At 40.8% G+C, this 16344-nt stretch overlaps 3 protein-coding genes across 6 annotated transcripts; 1 reads left to right on the top strand and 2 right to left on the bottom strand.

Annotated features, from left to right (window-relative positions):
* Positions 448 to 4031, bottom strand: LOC8069634 (tobamovirus multiplication protein 2A). Its single transcript, XM_002443857.2, has 6 exons — positions 3425 to 4031; positions 2664 to 2757; positions 2189 to 2269; positions 2004 to 2108; positions 937 to 1137; positions 448 to 849 (listed from the first exon to the last, which is right to left on the bottom strand). The coding sequence occupies exons 1-6, from the start codon at positions 3679 to 3681 to the stop codon at positions 763 to 765; spliced, it is 825 nt and encodes a 274-aa protein (XP_002443902.1). The 5' UTR covers positions 3682 to 4031; the 3' UTR covers positions 448 to 762.
* Positions 5224 to 8817, bottom strand: LOC8080849 (dnaJ homolog subfamily C member 2). 4 transcript variants are annotated; one of them, XM_021464448.1, is made up of 2 exons: positions 7681 to 8814; positions 5224 to 5387 (listed from the first exon to the last, which is right to left on the bottom strand). In XM_021464448.1, the coding sequence occupies exon 1, from the start codon at positions 8661 to 8663 to the stop codon at positions 7707 to 7709; it is 957 nt and encodes a 318-aa protein (XP_021320123.1). In that variant the 5' UTR covers positions 8664 to 8814; the 3' UTR covers positions 5224 to 5387; positions 7681 to 7706. The 4 variants fall into 4 exon arrangements, with proteins under 4 accessions (XP_021320123.1, XP_002443901.1, XP_021320125.1 ...); XM_002443856.2 differs by having other exon boundaries at positions 7676 to 8799; XM_021464450.1 differs by lacking the exon at positions 5224 to 5387 and adding an exon at positions 5494 to 6078 and having other exon boundaries at positions 7681 to 8817.
* Positions 10867 to 15519, top strand: LOC8080848 (nucleolar GTP-binding protein 1). The gene is made up of 14 exons (XM_002445051.2): positions 10867 to 11055; positions 11771 to 11889; positions 11981 to 12098; positions 12223 to 12287; positions 12360 to 12473; positions 12635 to 12709; positions 13295 to 13333; positions 13478 to 13549; positions 13683 to 13796; positions 14166 to 14237; positions 14347 to 14383; positions 14647 to 14759; positions 14939 to 15130; positions 15255 to 15519. Exons 1-14 carry the CDS (start codon positions 10917 to 10919, stop codon positions 15357 to 15359), a joined length of 1374 nt encoding a protein of 457 aa, XP_002445096.1. The 5' UTR covers positions 10867 to 10916; the 3' UTR covers positions 15360 to 15519.

The raw sequence follows: 16344 nt of genomic DNA, 5'->3' as shown, positions 1-16344 counted from the left end.
CAGACAGTATGGAGTGCTGATCAGGACGCTAATAGGTCGTATGGCTTGTTTATTCACCCCGAAACCTAAAAACTTTTAAAATTCCTCATCACATCGAATCTTGCGGCATATGTATAAAACATTAAATATAGATAAAAAATAACTAATTGTATAGTTTGCCTGTAATTTACAAAACGAATCTTTTAAACCTAATTAGTCCATGATTAGACAATAATTACCAAATAAAAACAAAAGTGTTACAGTATCTAAAATTTTTTCACCTCCTCAACTAAACAAGGTCATAGCCGATCTTTATCTGTAAGATGACTAGTAGTTTTTGTGGATATTTGACAGGGGGAACACATCACTTCTTTTGGGACAGAGGAACAGATGCCTTTTTCAATCCGTATATGCTGTGTCACAATTATGCACGACAAGAAAGCTCAACAGCTTCATAGACATCTCTGATAAAGTTTTGCGTAACAAACATGTCTGATTCGCAAATTCGTGAATGTAGTGACCATCACTTAAACAGGAAAAGTTTTATGCACATTGGAACATTAGACTAAAACACAAACTAGGTTCAGTACTTATTAGAAAAACTTAAAAGGATTGTGGCACCTGCACCTGTGCATTGGTGTGCTGAGTTTGGACTATATAAACCAAAAAACAGATACAGGCATATGCTACACAATCAGGCACATATTCTCTGCAACTCGATGTAATTGTACGGTTGGATGTATATAAAACTTGGAACCACTACTGGTTGCTGTCAATCAAGCTTCAGAGAATGGTGCATCGGTTTCTTTGTTCTCCTGGAGATATCGTGGCCTGTTGAAACCTGTTCGGATCAAAGCTGTCCACCCCGTACTGCCACAACAGAAGATGTTCATGTAAGCAAAAGAAATAAATGAGGCACCCGCATAAAAATTACATGTGCTCGAGAGGGCATCGTACCTTTTCTCTCATTCTTTGGCTCCATGCGTCATTCCGGATTGGGCGGTAGTCGAGATTGGGCACCCTAGGATCAGTGGCAGCAGCTTGCTGATTCACCAACGGCTGCCGTATTCCAGACCTTGCGCCGATGTACTCATCGTCACTGTCATAATCAGCTTGATTCCCCGACTGTACTATGATAGCCACAGTGAACAACAATGCCTGCATAAAGAACAAGAAACAGTTCGCTGCTATTACTTCTAGCTGGTGAAACATTGCAAGCTCTGATGATATTTCAGTTCTACGAAGCAAAAATGAATTTAACTGACACTATACGTGCAAGCTAAGGTTAGAAATCTTTTCATAACAGGTATTATTTTTTCCACAGAAGCTCAAATGTATGCAAATTTCTTTCAGTTTCACCAGAAAGCTCAACTCTTTCTAAATATGTTCTAATCAGGTCAATTCCACTTGTCTAACATTACTACTACCTAATATATGCTTGAGGCGTGACAGTGACCCAAAAAAAACTCTCCCATTGTACAAGCCTAGTGATGAAAAATCATAAAAATAACCCCAAAGAGACATTCTCAAAAATCTATGTGCAGAGTTGGGAAATTTACTTTATTTTACCCTGACAAATCTAACCTAGTAACCTACAACAAAAACACATTAAGTGAAGCAAGCAGGAATGGAATAAGAGAAGCAGCGTAAGAGGATATGAAATATTTATAGGGAGCATCCTGTTAACTCATAATAAACATGCCGCCAGGTTATATTTTGATAAACTTCGTAAAATTGATTTACCCGAAAAAGCTCTAAACTTAGATAAAATAACAAGGTACTGAGGTGTAAATTCCCAACCATTTTTCTCACAACTGCTTCGGTTCATAATTAGCATACTGCTAACATTCCCTTATTTGGATGGCTGCCACTACAGTTTGATAACAAATTTAGAGCATACTTCTAGTATGTTTGTATGTAAAACAAACTTAATAGTTAATACATAAGCAAAATTGCTTGATCTCCTTTACGCTTGTATCAAATTACATCCAACATTCCAAGGGCTTTGCTATTTCTTTTTTTACCTCAAATACAACAGCTCCAAGTGCAACCCATTTTGCAATTCTCCAATTCTCTTTCAAAAAGCTGTACATCATGTCAAAGTTTCCAGTTTTGTCAACTGGGATGACCTGCAATGCGAAATTAAATTCAATAAGAAGAAAAAACATCATGCATAAGAGACTAGAGACAGGATCTACAGTATACTCACCTCTTTCCAACTATGGTTGAAGAAAATGAAGCCTCCTGCACCAAGCTCGACCAGTATGAACAAAATAATGAGGAATGAGTACTATTCCAGATGTCAAGGAAAGCATGGTATGCAACCACAGAAAATAAGTTGATGCTAATGGCCTAATGGGAGACTTATACCAAAATCAGCAAGTAGGGAACAGCAAAGCATTACAAAGTACACATGAAACCTTTTTGTAGTTAATTATTAATCAAGCCTTTGAACATTAGCTGCATTTTGCATGTCATGTCAGTCAAAAATAGAACAAGGATGTTCCCACATTTCAATGTTCTCTGAGGATATGAATTCATATTAATGGTCATTATGGCTGATTCCTTGCTCCACTGAGCATAATTACTTCACAAATTGACAAGACAGTAACAGAAACCAAATTGGATATGAGCACATCACATGATATTAGGTTCATAAATGAGTCTAGAATTAGAAAGGATACAATAGACAGGCAGCATCCATTTCTAGCTCCAGCACAACCAAAGATCGATGTGATGAAGAGTATAGCACCGACACCAATGAAAGCAAAAATAAACCTGCAGAACATTTTAAAAGAAGTATGAAAAAAAAAGAGATTTAAAAGATGATACACAAAGCAAAACATACTAACAACAGTGCAACTTCATACATGATTACTGCAATTATACAGTGCTTCAATTGTAATGCTGAGATCATATAGTACTAGTACGAAAATCATCACCCTTTCTGGATTAATCCTATTATAAGATTTCTTATGAGAAGAAAAAATAAAGATTGTAATGTATATCAATTCTTTTTTAAAAAAATATATATCATTTCCAGAAGTTAAAAGAATACAGTATATAAATTTCAGGTAATTTTTTTAAGGGATATCAATTTCAGACAGTTATAAAAGAGTACAAATTGGGGGAAATATCCATGATGACAGAAATTCCCAATATAGTAAAGTAGCTAAGGATACCACCAGAAAATGCCGAAAAGGAAAGGAAGATCTGTACTTGGGCTATACAGTATCCGTACGATTTTGTAAGATTCTTGCCACGACTACATGCAATTGAGTCATTATTATTAAGTTGCAAGATCCACATTCGTCTATACATAACATGCCGAGTGTTCTTAATAAACATCTAATGATCTAACGACACACTGGTGGTAGTGTCCGCTGCGTCTCCTAAATAAACACATGAAAGAGGTAACAGAGGACATCAGTCGTCACGCACGCACCAGGCACTGGAGAGCCTCTCCGCGGTCCCATCCGAGTCCGACAGGGACGCATCGACAAGGAGCAGCAGCGGCCTCCCGAGCCGCACGAGGTCGCCGCCGCTGGGCGCCGGCGACGGCGCGGGCGGCGGGAGCGGCGGCGCGACCTGCAGCCACATCACGAGCAGGTAGGCGCCGTAGCCCACCATAGCGAGCCCGACCGCCATGACGACGAGGTTGAGCAGCTTGAGGACGCACTCGAAGAAGCCCCGGCACGCCATGGGCCGCGGCGGGGCGCTCCTCCGATGCCCTACGCGCGCAAGGGACAGTCGGTAGCCTCGCCGCCTCACGCCGGAATCTCGATGACCCGGCCCCGGTGCATCAACGACGGCGGCGGATTCGGCGGCTCTGGACGATCCCGTCCGCCGAAGTCGGCGTTCTGGACTGGTTCAGGTCAGGGAAGGAGACCTCGAGCAGCGCGGCGGGATCGCGCCGAGGCAGGCTGGGCACTGGGCTCCGTTGGGATGTTGGGAGGTTTCGGCGGATTGGGGGAACTCACTCGTCGGGTTCTTTTCTTGGGCGGTCGGAGGAGAAGATGGAACTGCGTTGGGAGTGGGTGACTACGTGGCGTCCGTTTTTTTTAATCCTCCTCTTAAGCCGCAATGAGTTTATTAACCAGGAGTTACAGTAATAAATCACTTGATAATAAACCAAACAAACATATACTAATAATAATTAACTGATTGTCGCATGTCTCTAATCTCTTGCTTTCTGTCCTATATAATAATACAATTTTAGATCTGGTTAAAGTTAAATTATCTTATGTTTACTTAAGTTTATTATAAATACCATCAACTTGTACGAATTCAAATATGTGCAATCAAACATAAATCTTATAATATTTTTTCAGTATGATATATCTTTACAGAAATTTAGTTAAACCTGGTGAATTGACCTATCAATATTTTAAAATTACGCCTTTTTTTCTTGAGGGCGAGGGAGCAGATATCAATACTTTGGATAGCTTTTTCCACGCAGATTTACGTTGCACCATCACAGTGCCAATTTCAGGCAGCCCCAAATTCCGAATTGCAGGCCAGGGCATATCATTCTATCAATTATCCCCACCATCCATTAAATTAAAAAAAAATCAGAGAGCTCTTTGACACGCTCGATGCCTCCACCGTCGGTGTCGCCACACGAACACGACCATGGATAGGATAGCTGACGCGAGGCGAGGCGCCGGCCCACCGCCCAAAGCAGCTCGTTGTCTAGCGATTTCGAAGTACCCGTGGGCTGCCGCTACATACCAACAGTGTGCAAACTTTCTCCCAATTCCCTTTGGAAGCATGTACATACAGTTCAGCTGAAAACGAAATCAAGTGTCCACGCCATGTCCCTGTCACCACTGTTCTTGGACACTTCTCATCGGCTTCGAATTGCTGCTGGCTGCTGTGCTGGGGCGCCTCTAGAAAACTGTTGGTCTTTTGAGTCATGTCATCAACTCATCATGGCCTCCAGTTTCAGTATGCTGACCATAAATAAATAAAACAAAAAATGCCGCTTGGTTTCAGACTCTCAAACCGGAAATTCGAAATAGTGATGAAGCGCAAAACACAAGATACGAATACTACTTATTAACCGAGTATAGTATAGCACCAAATACGAGTTTTCAATGAAAACATGCTTAATTAATAATATATATATATATATATATATATATATATATATATATATATATATATATTTGCAACAAGACCAGCTTCTTTCTCATGTCTTGTGAGCAGTGGTAAGCCAAGTTTCTTCTATGAGATCTCTTCTTCTATATCAAGGGATCCCCTGACTCTAGTTCAATAGGAAAATTACATGGTCTGTCCTATAGTTCCGGCCTCTCCGTTATCCATCTGGCGTCTCCATGATTCCGTGGAGCTAGCCATGTAACTTCTTCCTCGCTAGCCAAACCAATGCATGTCATTCAGTCCGACATCTGAAATGTATTTACAAGTATCGCAGGATAAGTTCACTATGTAATGAACGAATGAACATGATGAATTCATGATACAGAATAGAAGTTATACAACGGAGACCAAAAATATAGATTTAGCTACTTTCCATTCATAATATATCGTGTACTACTTCTCAATTTGCCCAATCTACAGGAATTCATGTTCGAGTTCCAACTAGATCAGAATGAGGAGATTTCCACAAATGGTAAGACTTACTATTTATAGTTTTTCTTTTCACAAAGTTTGAATAAGAAGTTGAAATTGTAAAAGTTGCTACAACAAGTCTGACTATATCATAATAATTTTCAGTTTTTTTTACATGACCATTTGGTAGCTCAAAGCTGATTGCAAACTCAAGAGGAAAAATACTGGCAGTTTGCAATTTACGCAGCACATTAGCAGTTCACATCAGTAGCTCTCTCTTTTATTGCAACATTAGCAGTTCACAACAGTAGTTCTTTCTCCTTTATTGCAACATTAGCAGTTCACAGCGGTAGCCCTTTCTCCTTCATTGTTCTTGTTCTGACAAGATCTATTGATATTTAGTTATTTTCCTTTATGAACATGTGATTGCTTGAAATAGAAAGTGTGGACCACACTCTGTTCTGCAAACTTTTTATCCCTGACCAGACTACATTAGCTACACTAGTCCTAGAAAGATACACCTTTCACCTGCAAATACAAGAGTAGCAGAGTAATTTTACTACAGAATCCTACTTATAGTACTGTTTTGAAAATGTGGACCAAGAAAATGGTGGCAATACTACAAATTCACCACACACTAATTCTACAACACATTCAGATTAACCACCCTGTTGGTTTCAGCAAATAACCAATCTAACAGATAAGCTATTTCTTTCTACATAGCTTCCAATCGTGAAAGACTTCTTATGGGGGCAATATATCATGAGCAGGAACCGAAATTGGAACAAAGCAAAATGCAGGTATATTGACTATATTGGACTATTGGTTAACTATCTTGGCATAAAACTGGCTAAAAATCTTGGTAAGGTTAAATAGTGCCATACACCCATACTCTCAGATCAGCTAAATGCAAACCGAGCATCATTATGGGGTATGGAACACCAATCTAAAATATTTTTAGAAGGTCCAGTGGATTTTAAATTTTTTAAGCCAAGATAACATCTCATCTCAATAAACTGTATTCATATTATTTCTATCGATAGGCTATCCATCTGGTAAATTCACTGAAATTGCATCACGTCAACGTCCACAAATGTATGCTATGCTGTAATGAATTCAAATTCTTAAAAAATGAAAATTGAACCTTTGGCAGATAACAAAGAGCATCATTCTGAGGCTTCAGACTTCTAATAGCAGACCTAGGCAGCCACCTAAGGGTGAACTCTTAAATTTCACCTAAGTTCCTAATGAAACAAGATGGTGATACGTCATTGCATTAGTGCTCATCACTTGGGAAAAGTTAACAGCTATCATGATCATCAATTTATTTATTATGCACTCAAGCACATAGTCTTTCTATTAATCTGACCACATCAACTAATAACAGCTATCATGGTATCCAACTTGCATTGCTGGATCCAATTTGGCTATGACCACGATGATGAAACAAAACACACAAGATAATTAGGGACACATAATATTTGTGTAGGAAGTTCAAGTTGATAGCAAAAATGTTGAGATGCTAATCTTAGCTGTAACTTGTACCCTTGATGTCATTAGGTTGATACTTTGATGTTAACTTGTAGTGGACCCTTTTTTTTTGGCAAACTAGGGGCCTAAATTTGAATTTGGCACAGGGCCCGTAAAACGTACGGGGCAGCCCTGACTATGGAGTATGGAACACCAATCTAAAAATATCTTTAGAAGGTCCAGTAGATCTTAATTCTTTTAAGCCAATATAATCTCATCTCAATAAATTGTATCCATATTATTTCTAGGCTATCCATCTGATAAATTCACTGAAATTGCACCACGTCTACGTAAAAAAAAGAACGGCAGGCATGCCTATAATACGCTATGCTGCAAGAAATTCCAACTGCTTTGTTTCAATGAAATAAAGTGGGGGAAACCCTACAATTCTGAGGTTTCAGACTTCTAATAGCAAGCCTAGGCAACCTAACTCTTAAATTTCACCTAAGTTCCTAATGAAATAAGATGATGACACATCATTGCATCGCCGTTCTTGACTCGGGAAAAGTTAACAACTATCATGATCAACAATTAGCAACATATGTCCCCACTGGTGAAACAGAATGAAGAGAATAAAAGGCCGCAGAAATCTTACCCTACCAAAATTCTCAGGCAAAGGCATTTGCTTAAGATGCTGTCTCCGATGCCGTCTTGGTGCTCCTGAAGTCTCGCTTGAGCTCAGTGACCCTCTTCATGCACGCGGCCTTAGTCTTCCCGGGTACAGAGGCCGCCACCTTCTCCCACCTCATTGCAGTGTCCTTGGGGAACTCCTTGAGCGCGTTCAGCAAGGCCCTGTCATCCCCGGCGGTCCAAGCGGCGTCCGCACTCTCGGCGCCTCCGGCATTGTCCCCAATGTCAGCAGCCTCGGCCCTCGGATCGAGCGGCTTCCGCTTGCGTAGGAACTGGTCAAACGAGCTTCCTCCCGCCGCGGGGGCGCCCGACTTCGCCGCCCGGATGACACTCTCGGGCGTGCGGCGGCCGCCGAACACCGCGGCGATCTTCTCCCAGCGCTGGGGCTCACCGGCCGGGTGCTTCACCATCTGCCGCCGGAGGAGCTCCAGGTCTTGGTCGGTCCACTCGCCGGCGTCCTCCTCCCTCTCGCCGCCGTCCACGACGGCTCCACCCGCAGCCGTCGCCTTCTGCAGCGGATGCAGCGATGCAGCCGACTGGACGGGAGGAGTGACCGGATCTGAGGGCTTTGTGGGAGTCGGGGCCGGGTTCTGGCGACGGCCGCGACGGGGGGCGGGCGTGGGTTCCGAGACGGGTTCTGGGGCCGGTTCTGGAGCGGGGACGACGCGGCCTCGGCCGACGGAGATGTCGCCGCCAGTGGCCCAGGAGGGCGCGAAGGGGGCGAGGAGCAGGGAGGAAGCGATCCATATGAGGAGAGAGGAGAGGATCTGGTAGGCCGCGGGGAGGTAGTACGCGGCGGCGAGGAGCGCGACGGCCGCGGCGGCGCACGATGCGGCGTGCGGGAGGGAGAGGGGTGCTTTGGCGGTGGTGGTGGAGGAGAAGGAAGTGGAGTTGGCGCCGGAATGGACGACGCGGGCGCGGGTCTGGGAGTCCCAGGGGTCGATGAACTCCATGGTCGCCGGCGCGCGGGATCGGGGTTCGTCGGAGTCCCACGAAGAGACAAGTGAAGGGTCACTGCCTCACTGGTCAGATCGGATCCTCAGATGGTATTACGATTCTTCTTTAGAAATGTTATTACGAGTTTATTTTTGAGCAAAAAAAGAGAGAAAGATTTGACGAGGATTCGTGCTAATGCACCGGAGTTTGAACTAAAACATGTCTACCTCTTATCCGAAGAGTGACACCTGATTTCTTCGCATTTTCTTCCTAAGCCTTGTTTAATTTCCAAATTTTTTGGTTCGAGATATTTTTATTTGGTAATTATTGTCTAATTATAGACTAACTAGACTTAAAAGATTCATCTCGTGATTTACAAGCAAACTGTACAATTAGTTTTTATTTTCGTCTATATTTAATACTTCATACATATGCTGCAAGATTCGATGTGACAGGAAATCTTGAAAAAAATTTGGTTTTGGGGTGAACTAAACAAGGCCCTAACGTGCTACTGCCAAGTGCCATCCACTAGACCACTACCCCCACTGCAGGCGCATAGCTCTAGCGAGATCCTATCATGTCTATGGCAACTTCATTTTCCCCTCCCCAACCACCATTATGGCCATGACCATGACCGCCCCATCTAAACCTAGCCTAGCCACCTCTTCCGCCGTCCATGCCTCGCATCCTCTCCATCGTCTAGCATGCATGCCTTCCCCAAAATTTTCTTCTAATCCTGCAAGAGATGGAGAAGAAGAGAGGAAGACAAAGAGAAGAGAAATCTAAGTGTTGGAAAACTCAAATGAGGTGTAGTTTTTCCATTGAATGAAGCTTTACAAACAGCGGACCTCTTTCTAGATTTGAGAATTTAGCACATCAAAAACAATTTGTATTGCCATACAAATAATTAATAAAAGTAATCATGGTTATAGAATGGGCGAAACATCTATCTTTAGCCTCTGCGGAAAAAAAAACTTTAGAAAAAAATAACGCCTTATCTTGGGCCTTGTTTAGTTCCCAAAAAATTTTGCAAAATTTTGCAGATTTCCCGTCACATCGAATCTTTATATGCATGCATGAAGTATTAAATATAGATGAAAATAAAAACTAATTGCACAGTTTGGTCGAAATTGACGAGACGAATCTTTTGAGTCTAGTTAGTCCATGATTGGACAATTTTTGTCAAATACAAACGAAAGTGCTACAGTGTCGATTTTGCAAAATTTTTTGGAACTAAACAAGGCCTTGGAATGCCACTTCTTTGTCACTATATGAAAATGAACCCTAAAGCAGTGAAACCTAGTGACAAGATCAGAAATTACAAATCTTAGCTTCAAGCCGTTGTAAAGAACGACGACAAGGCGGCTTAATCCCAGCTGATTTTGGTCATCGGGACATTGTGGAAGTAGAGAAACGAGCGAATTTTTCAGCTCAAGGAACAAGGAGTATATTCTTCAAAATTGTTGAAGAAACCATTCCGTGAGGAGTAGCAAAGGCAAAAAGATCTTGGACTCGTGATGGATAGACATCGACCAAGTAATAGCTATGGCTATTGAATCGCCTACTAGCAGCTTGTTAGGTTAGGTGCAAATTGCAATCGACGCGCCTCTACTCTTTCTATCCAAAATTATAAATTATTTTTTTCAAATTATAAGTCATTTTAACTTTCTTAAAGAGTCAAAAACATCTAAAGTTGGATTAAATTTATGTAATAAAATAATAACATTAACGATACTACTCCTAAATAAGTATCATTAGATTATTTATTAATTATATTTGCATAGCATACCTATTGGATGTCAATTTTTTTTGCAATTATTTCTAAAGTATTGGCCAAACTTGTAATATTTTTACTCTACAAGAAGGTTGAAATGACTTATAATTTTGGGATGAATGGAGTATAAACGGGATAACAACCTGATCTTAAAAAAAATAAACGAGCTTTCACTGTTTTTTCCTATGAGGCAGGCGCTAAGAATATATACTCCATAAATAAATTCCAAAAAGAAGGGAAAGTTTGATATTCACATGTCTGTACAGATTCATCCATAAATTTCTCGTGCAATTTTTGGGCGGAAAAATCCCAAAATTAAAAATTGGCCGTTTACCACGAATCTTGGGTTGGGCTCTTGGTCCAAACGATTCTTTTCCGTGGGCCGTTAGGCCCGTGGAACAATATCCGTTGCACTAGACTTCAGAAGCGCTCGCCTGCACGCTGCTGCTGCTGCAGTGCTGCTGCTTCCGCCTCCGCCAACTGAACTACTGGAGGGATGCTAGCAACCGCAGGAGGCCGCGCGGTGTTCCACCTCCGCCCGCGCCCGCCATGGCGAGCCCCTCCTCCTCCCGCCACCACGCACCTCTCCCACTCAGCGCCCGCGAGGCGCGCCGACCACCATCGCCTCCCCCTAGGTATGTCTTACACGCTGCGCCGCTTCTCCCGCGCCCCTAGCACAAAGGGTGTTCGACGGAATGCCCGCCGGCGACGTCTTAGGTACAGCGTAGAGGTAGTCGCGGGCACGCTGTTTCTGTTCGTGGGGTGCTTCTTTGCGCGATGGATTTTACTTCGCTTCGCTTCTATTGAGGCCTGCGTGCTGTTCGCGCGGGGACTGTCTGCGTAGGATTATTCATTACCTACTTGTTTTCACATCCTATCTGACTTACCAAAGCAAAGAAAATGGTTGCCTGCCTATTAAAAATATTATGCTCAATTGGCTTTACGCAGTGCACAACGTGTGCATGAGAGGTCAATTCAGAGTTTTTAGTTGCTGCATATTAAAAATATTATGCTCAATAGCTTTAGGCAGTGCACAGCGTGTGCATGAGCGGTCAGTTCAGAGTTTTTAGTTGTTTTTTGAAGCAATAGTCGGATGCCACACTAGAGCTTGGGAACTTTACTTTACCAGACGAACTGTGTCAGAACAATGTCAGTTTGGTTTGGCGCCACACTGCTGATGCCCTGATTGAAACACTTATTTCCATTCACGCTTCTATTTCCATTCACGCTTCTCAGTTTGATTACCAAAACTCTGCTGCTCCTACAAGCATTATTATTGTAGTTTTCATTGTCGTTTCAATTTGTATACATTGTTTTTAATATTTTCCACCGGTGCTGCCTTCAACTCAGGTTTTTTATCAACTATGGAAGTGGGGATTTCATCAGTCTACTTGGGTCAGCGGGCGCACTCTGCAACATGTAGCTATTCTTTGGATGATAGGTTACAGGGAGAGCTAGATGATATGAATGTAAGTTCTTTTCTTGGGCAAAATCTAGATCTAATAGCATATACTTTATGGTCACACTTACCTGCTATTCTTCTACTCCTTCTCATTCCAGGGAGAACAGAGAAAGCAAGAGACGGTCGGTGCATTTCAGAAAATACCAATGGTGATGCCTGCAACTGATATACTAATGTCAGCACAAAGGAAATCTAGAAATGTGCCACCGACTAAGGGTATGATTCATCTGCCCATTTATTGTTCACACTCTGCTAGATGAGTGAAGACCGTTCTCATCAAATTTTGTTTTAGACTTTTATTATGACGAGACGTTTGCTTTATGATTCATATGTAATGTAGGTATAGCAAATATTGCTAAGCGTGAAAGGAACAAAGGTGCGAAACAGCTTGATGCCTTAATGAAAGTAAGCAGATCATCTTGTCCCTCTCCTGAGTAAGTTCATTTATTTGATACTGAGAACTGTTTTGTTTCTCAGGAACTTTCTGTACCGTTGAGAACATACACAGAAAACTTCCCAAAGAGGAGAGATTTGCATCCTTATGAGAGGTCTCTCATTGAGTTGACCTTTGGGGAGGGTTATTATGAGCAGGTATAGTTCTCAGAACTTTGGTTTCTTGGTATTATTGAGTATGAGTATGAGATAGTCCATAATGGTACAGAAACAAATTATCAACTTGGCTGAATAATACTATGATACTTCTCCCTTCTACTCGTTCAGTTATTATGATGTTGTTGGTAGTACCCTGACAGGTTCTAGGACGTGTAGATACTCTGAGGAAAAGGATTACTTCTGTTGGAAAGCAACATGCTTCAGTCTGTGCTAAGGTGAATGTATACCAATTGATTTGTATTCATTTACAATTCCAACATATGGGAGTGCATACTGGCTTACTGTCCTTGGAAATAAAAATGCACAATAACGTTTTTAACAAGGAAAAAAGATCAAATTTATTTGACTCCCACATTCAAGAGTCAAGATATGTCCTCTGAAACTCTCTTGTGTGCACATACTTGAAACTCACGAGTCATGACCCATAAAAGTTATGCTAAGTCTCGAACCATCTCACCACATTTTCAGTCCAGTGGGTTAGTTACTTAGTTTGATCTCACTTGGCAAAGTTACAAAAACATGGTTTCAGTTTTCAAAATATGATTGTTACCAGTTTGTTCTCACTTGTGTCTAATAAAATCACATAAGTTATTCAGTATCAGGGTTACATCATATTAAACATTTTCTAGGAAAACAGGGGATGCTATTATCTAAAATCTAAAATTTTGATCTGTAATCTTTATTTAATAAATTATCATTTTATATATGGACAATCTTGACATTGCTCCCATTGCTGGAATTATTTGTCATATAAAATAATATAAAATTTTATTCCTGATGTATATATTTAACCTTGACAGTCAACAACAAAACGTGAAGCAGAGGAGCGCCTCACTGAGGTTTGTTCAGTTTCCAACTTATAAAACGTTCGCTGGTCTTGATCCTTTGTCATTGTCTTATGGTCATCGACAAAAAAATTCTGGAAGTGACTCTGTAGTTGCATTGCTAATGCTTTGCTTTTGTGTCTCTATCTACTTTTCCAGGGCAGAAAGAAGCTTGAAGAGGCTTTCCAGCATGGGAAGCATGCTGTTGATGATTTAGTAAATGTAGCAAAGGTATTAACTGCAGTTATCTTCATTTCAAGTTGGAGAATAAGAAGATAATTTCAGTCTCTTTTTTCCCGCTGCTGTTATTCAGGATTCTAAAATTTTTAATTTGATTTATGGTTATTTTTTTGAGTTACTACAGGCTTTGCGTTCTATGCCTGTTGTTGATCTGCATATTCCAACACTATGTCTAGTTGGATCACCCAATGTGGGGAAGTCATCATTAGTCCGCATATTATCATCTGGAAAACCTGAGGTAATGCTCAGCACAGTTTGTATGTTGGTAGATTGTACAGTCTCACAAGCAATTTTCTATTGCTACTCTGTAATCAGAAGTAGTTGTGATTGTCTTGTTTGACTTGTTGGCTGTTAGTTACTAGTTACTAGTTCTTACCAAACAGTAGTGTTTTAATGTTCATTCTTCATCCAATGTGTTCCTGTGTCAAAGAACATGTTCCTTCTACGCTGGTGAGCTTCAGTTAACATCTATGTTAACACTTATGTTTTTTGAAAATATGTTCTGTGTCATCATTTAAGCATTGGTGGCTGCAATAGTATTATCTGTAAAATATACAGTTTGCTGATTGCTAAATTCCTCGTGTCTCATCCTACTGTATTTCTGCAGGTCTGCAGCTACCCATTCACAACAAGAGGGATTCTAATGGGTCACATTGTATCCAATCACGAACGTTTTCAGGTTGAACCAATTGCCTTTCTGCCTACCATGACCATAGAACCATTAGACTTGACACCAATTTTGCTTCCTTTGTTTTTTATCATAACTAAACGAAGGCATCCTTCTGCAGGTTACGGACACTCCAGGACTCCTGACGAGGCATGATGGTGAGTCAAACTTTGGTTCTCAAAGCACTCACTTTAAGAGGCTGTGTAGCTTTCATGTGTAAATCTGTGATATTTTTGTTATTATATTCAGACGATTAATTTTCTTTTGTGCCTGGTAAAACAATACTGTAGCAAATATGGTTTCTAGTAAAATTAAGAATGATTGTCATTTATATAGGATGTCTCTTTTTTGCTTGTTAAAACGCACATACTACTGCACCAAAAAGCTCTGATCCATTTTTTGTTTTCCATTTTTTTTGCAGATGACAGAAATAACATAGAGAGATTGACACTTGCTGTCCTTTCTTATCTACCTATCGCTGTCCTGTATGTGCACGATCTATCTGAAGACTGTGGCACCTCAGTGGCCGATCAGGTACATCTTTTACTTGTCTGAAGCTTTTGGTGTCATTTATACTCATTCTAGGGGACACCAGAAATACTAGCTTCCCCTGGCCAAATTAGAATGTGTTCAGACGTGCCAAATCATAATTTTGAAGTTTCACATCCCTCCGCTTCAAAGGGTTTGCACTTAACCAGGTGTTTTTTTGGCAGTACATCACATACAAGCATATTAAGGACAGATTTGGCGATCGCCTATGGCTTGATGTTATATCCAAATGCGATCTTTTAGGAAAGAAAGAGCCCATAAGCTTTCACGATGCCGATGATGTAGCACAGTACAGAAGATTGGGGCCAGAAGGCGCCCTCCGAGTATCTGTGCAGAGTGAAATCGGCGTCAAAGAGGTTAGCTATTCTCGTGCCAGCCTCATATTGAGTAATCCATAAGTTGTGTTTACTTGTTGCTTATTGTAGCGACTGCCAGGCCCGTTAGAATTTAGATTAATATATTGCTTCTGTGTCTCTCCAGCTAAAGGAAAGAGTGCATGAGCTACTGACCTCTCAGATGGCTCGGATCAAAGCTAGCAAGGCGGAGCATGAAACACAGGAAATTAGGACTAGTGTTGTTTACTGAAGTTTGACAATGAACACCCGAACATCCATGCTGGAAGTTTGTATAAACATTCCACTAATGTCGATGATGGTAACACGTTTCATCTGTTGTCATTTTACCCATCTGGAAAGGGTTGGTCAAATGCTAGTATGAATATGATTGCCCATTTTGTTTCCCCCTACCATTGCCGTTATCCGTTCTTTAGTTGGGTATACCCTCCGTCCCAAAAAGATTATCATTCTGGTTTTCTCCATGGCAGAAAGATTGTCATTTTTGTTTTCAAGAAGTCAATCGATCTCGAGTTTAATCAAATATGCAAAAAAAAAACAAATATTTATGATGAGTAGTAAGTATCTTCAGATAAATAATGAAATGGTTTTCAAAATAAACCTATTCGGAGTGAATTGACCGTAGCTTAGTTGGTTAGTTTTATTCTGGTGGAATTTATATCTAGGTTCAAAGTCACTGAACTGATTGATGTAGATGCTTAAACTTTTCTAAATTTATTCTAGAACATAATGACATTACTCATTCAATGGTAGGATAATAAGACATCTACGGTGGCTTTACCAATTTTGAGATTTGTTGGTTCAATCTTTTGGAGGTGTCCATAGGAATGTGTATATGAACATCTATGTTTGCACAGTAATTTATAAGAAAAATACCTTTGAAGATACTTAGTGTTGGTGGTGGTGGGGTGGTAGGGTGCATATATATCCCATTGTTGTTCTCTGCACTTTTATTGGAAATGGAGTCCCCATTCTATTTAAGATTATATTTGTCGTTCTATTTTTTCTAGATATAGTTTTTATTATATATCTAGATAGTGCATGTCTAGATGTATGTATAGAAAATGATATGTATCTTGAAAAAAAAAACAAAATGAATGAATCAAAACGAGTAGTCTTTTTTATTTTCGCAAAAGAAAAGAAACATATTTGCAGCTGCTATGCCCCGTCCAAAGTTTGCATCGTCATCTTTCGATCGATCGATCCATCCATCCATC

The sequence above is a fragment of the Sorghum bicolor genome, chromosome 7, assembly GCF_000003195.3.
Source record: "Sorghum bicolor cultivar BTx623 chromosome 7, Sorghum_bicolor_NCBIv3, whole genome shotgun sequence".
NCBI lineage: Eukaryota > Viridiplantae > Streptophyta > Magnoliopsida > Poales > Poaceae > Sorghum > Sorghum bicolor.
Note: the sequence above shows the minus strand (reverse complement) of the source record. Positions and strands in the feature narration are given on the sequence as shown.

Coding starts and splice junctions, on each gene's coding strand:
- LOC8069634 (XM_002443857.2), bottom strand. CDS start 3,681: ATGGCGTGCCGGGGCTTCTTCGAGTGCGTCCTCAAGCTGCTCAACCTC. Junction 2,758..3,424: donor GAGAGGCTCTCCAGTGCCTG/GTGCGTGCGTGA, acceptor AATGTTCTGCAG/GTTTATTTTTGCTTTCATTG. Junction 2,270..2,663: donor ATGGATGCTGCCTGTCTATT/GTATCCTTTCTA, acceptor CATCTGGAATAG/TACTCATTCCTCATTATTTT.
- LOC8080849 (XM_021464450.1), bottom strand. CDS start 8,663: ATGGAGTTCATCGACCCCTGGGACTCCCAGACCCGCGCCCGCGTCGTC.
- LOC8080848 (XM_002445051.2), top strand. CDS start 10,917: ATGCTAGCAACCGCAGGAGGCCGCGCGGTGTTCCACCTCCGCCCGCGC. Junction 11,056..11,770: donor CCACCATCGCCTCCCCCTAG/GTATGTCTTACA, acceptor CCTTCAACTCAG/GTTTTTTATCAACTATGGAA. Junction 12,288..12,359: donor AGCTTGATGCCTTAATGAAA/GTAAGCAGATCA, acceptor TTTGTTTCTCAG/GAACTTTCTGTACCGTTGAG.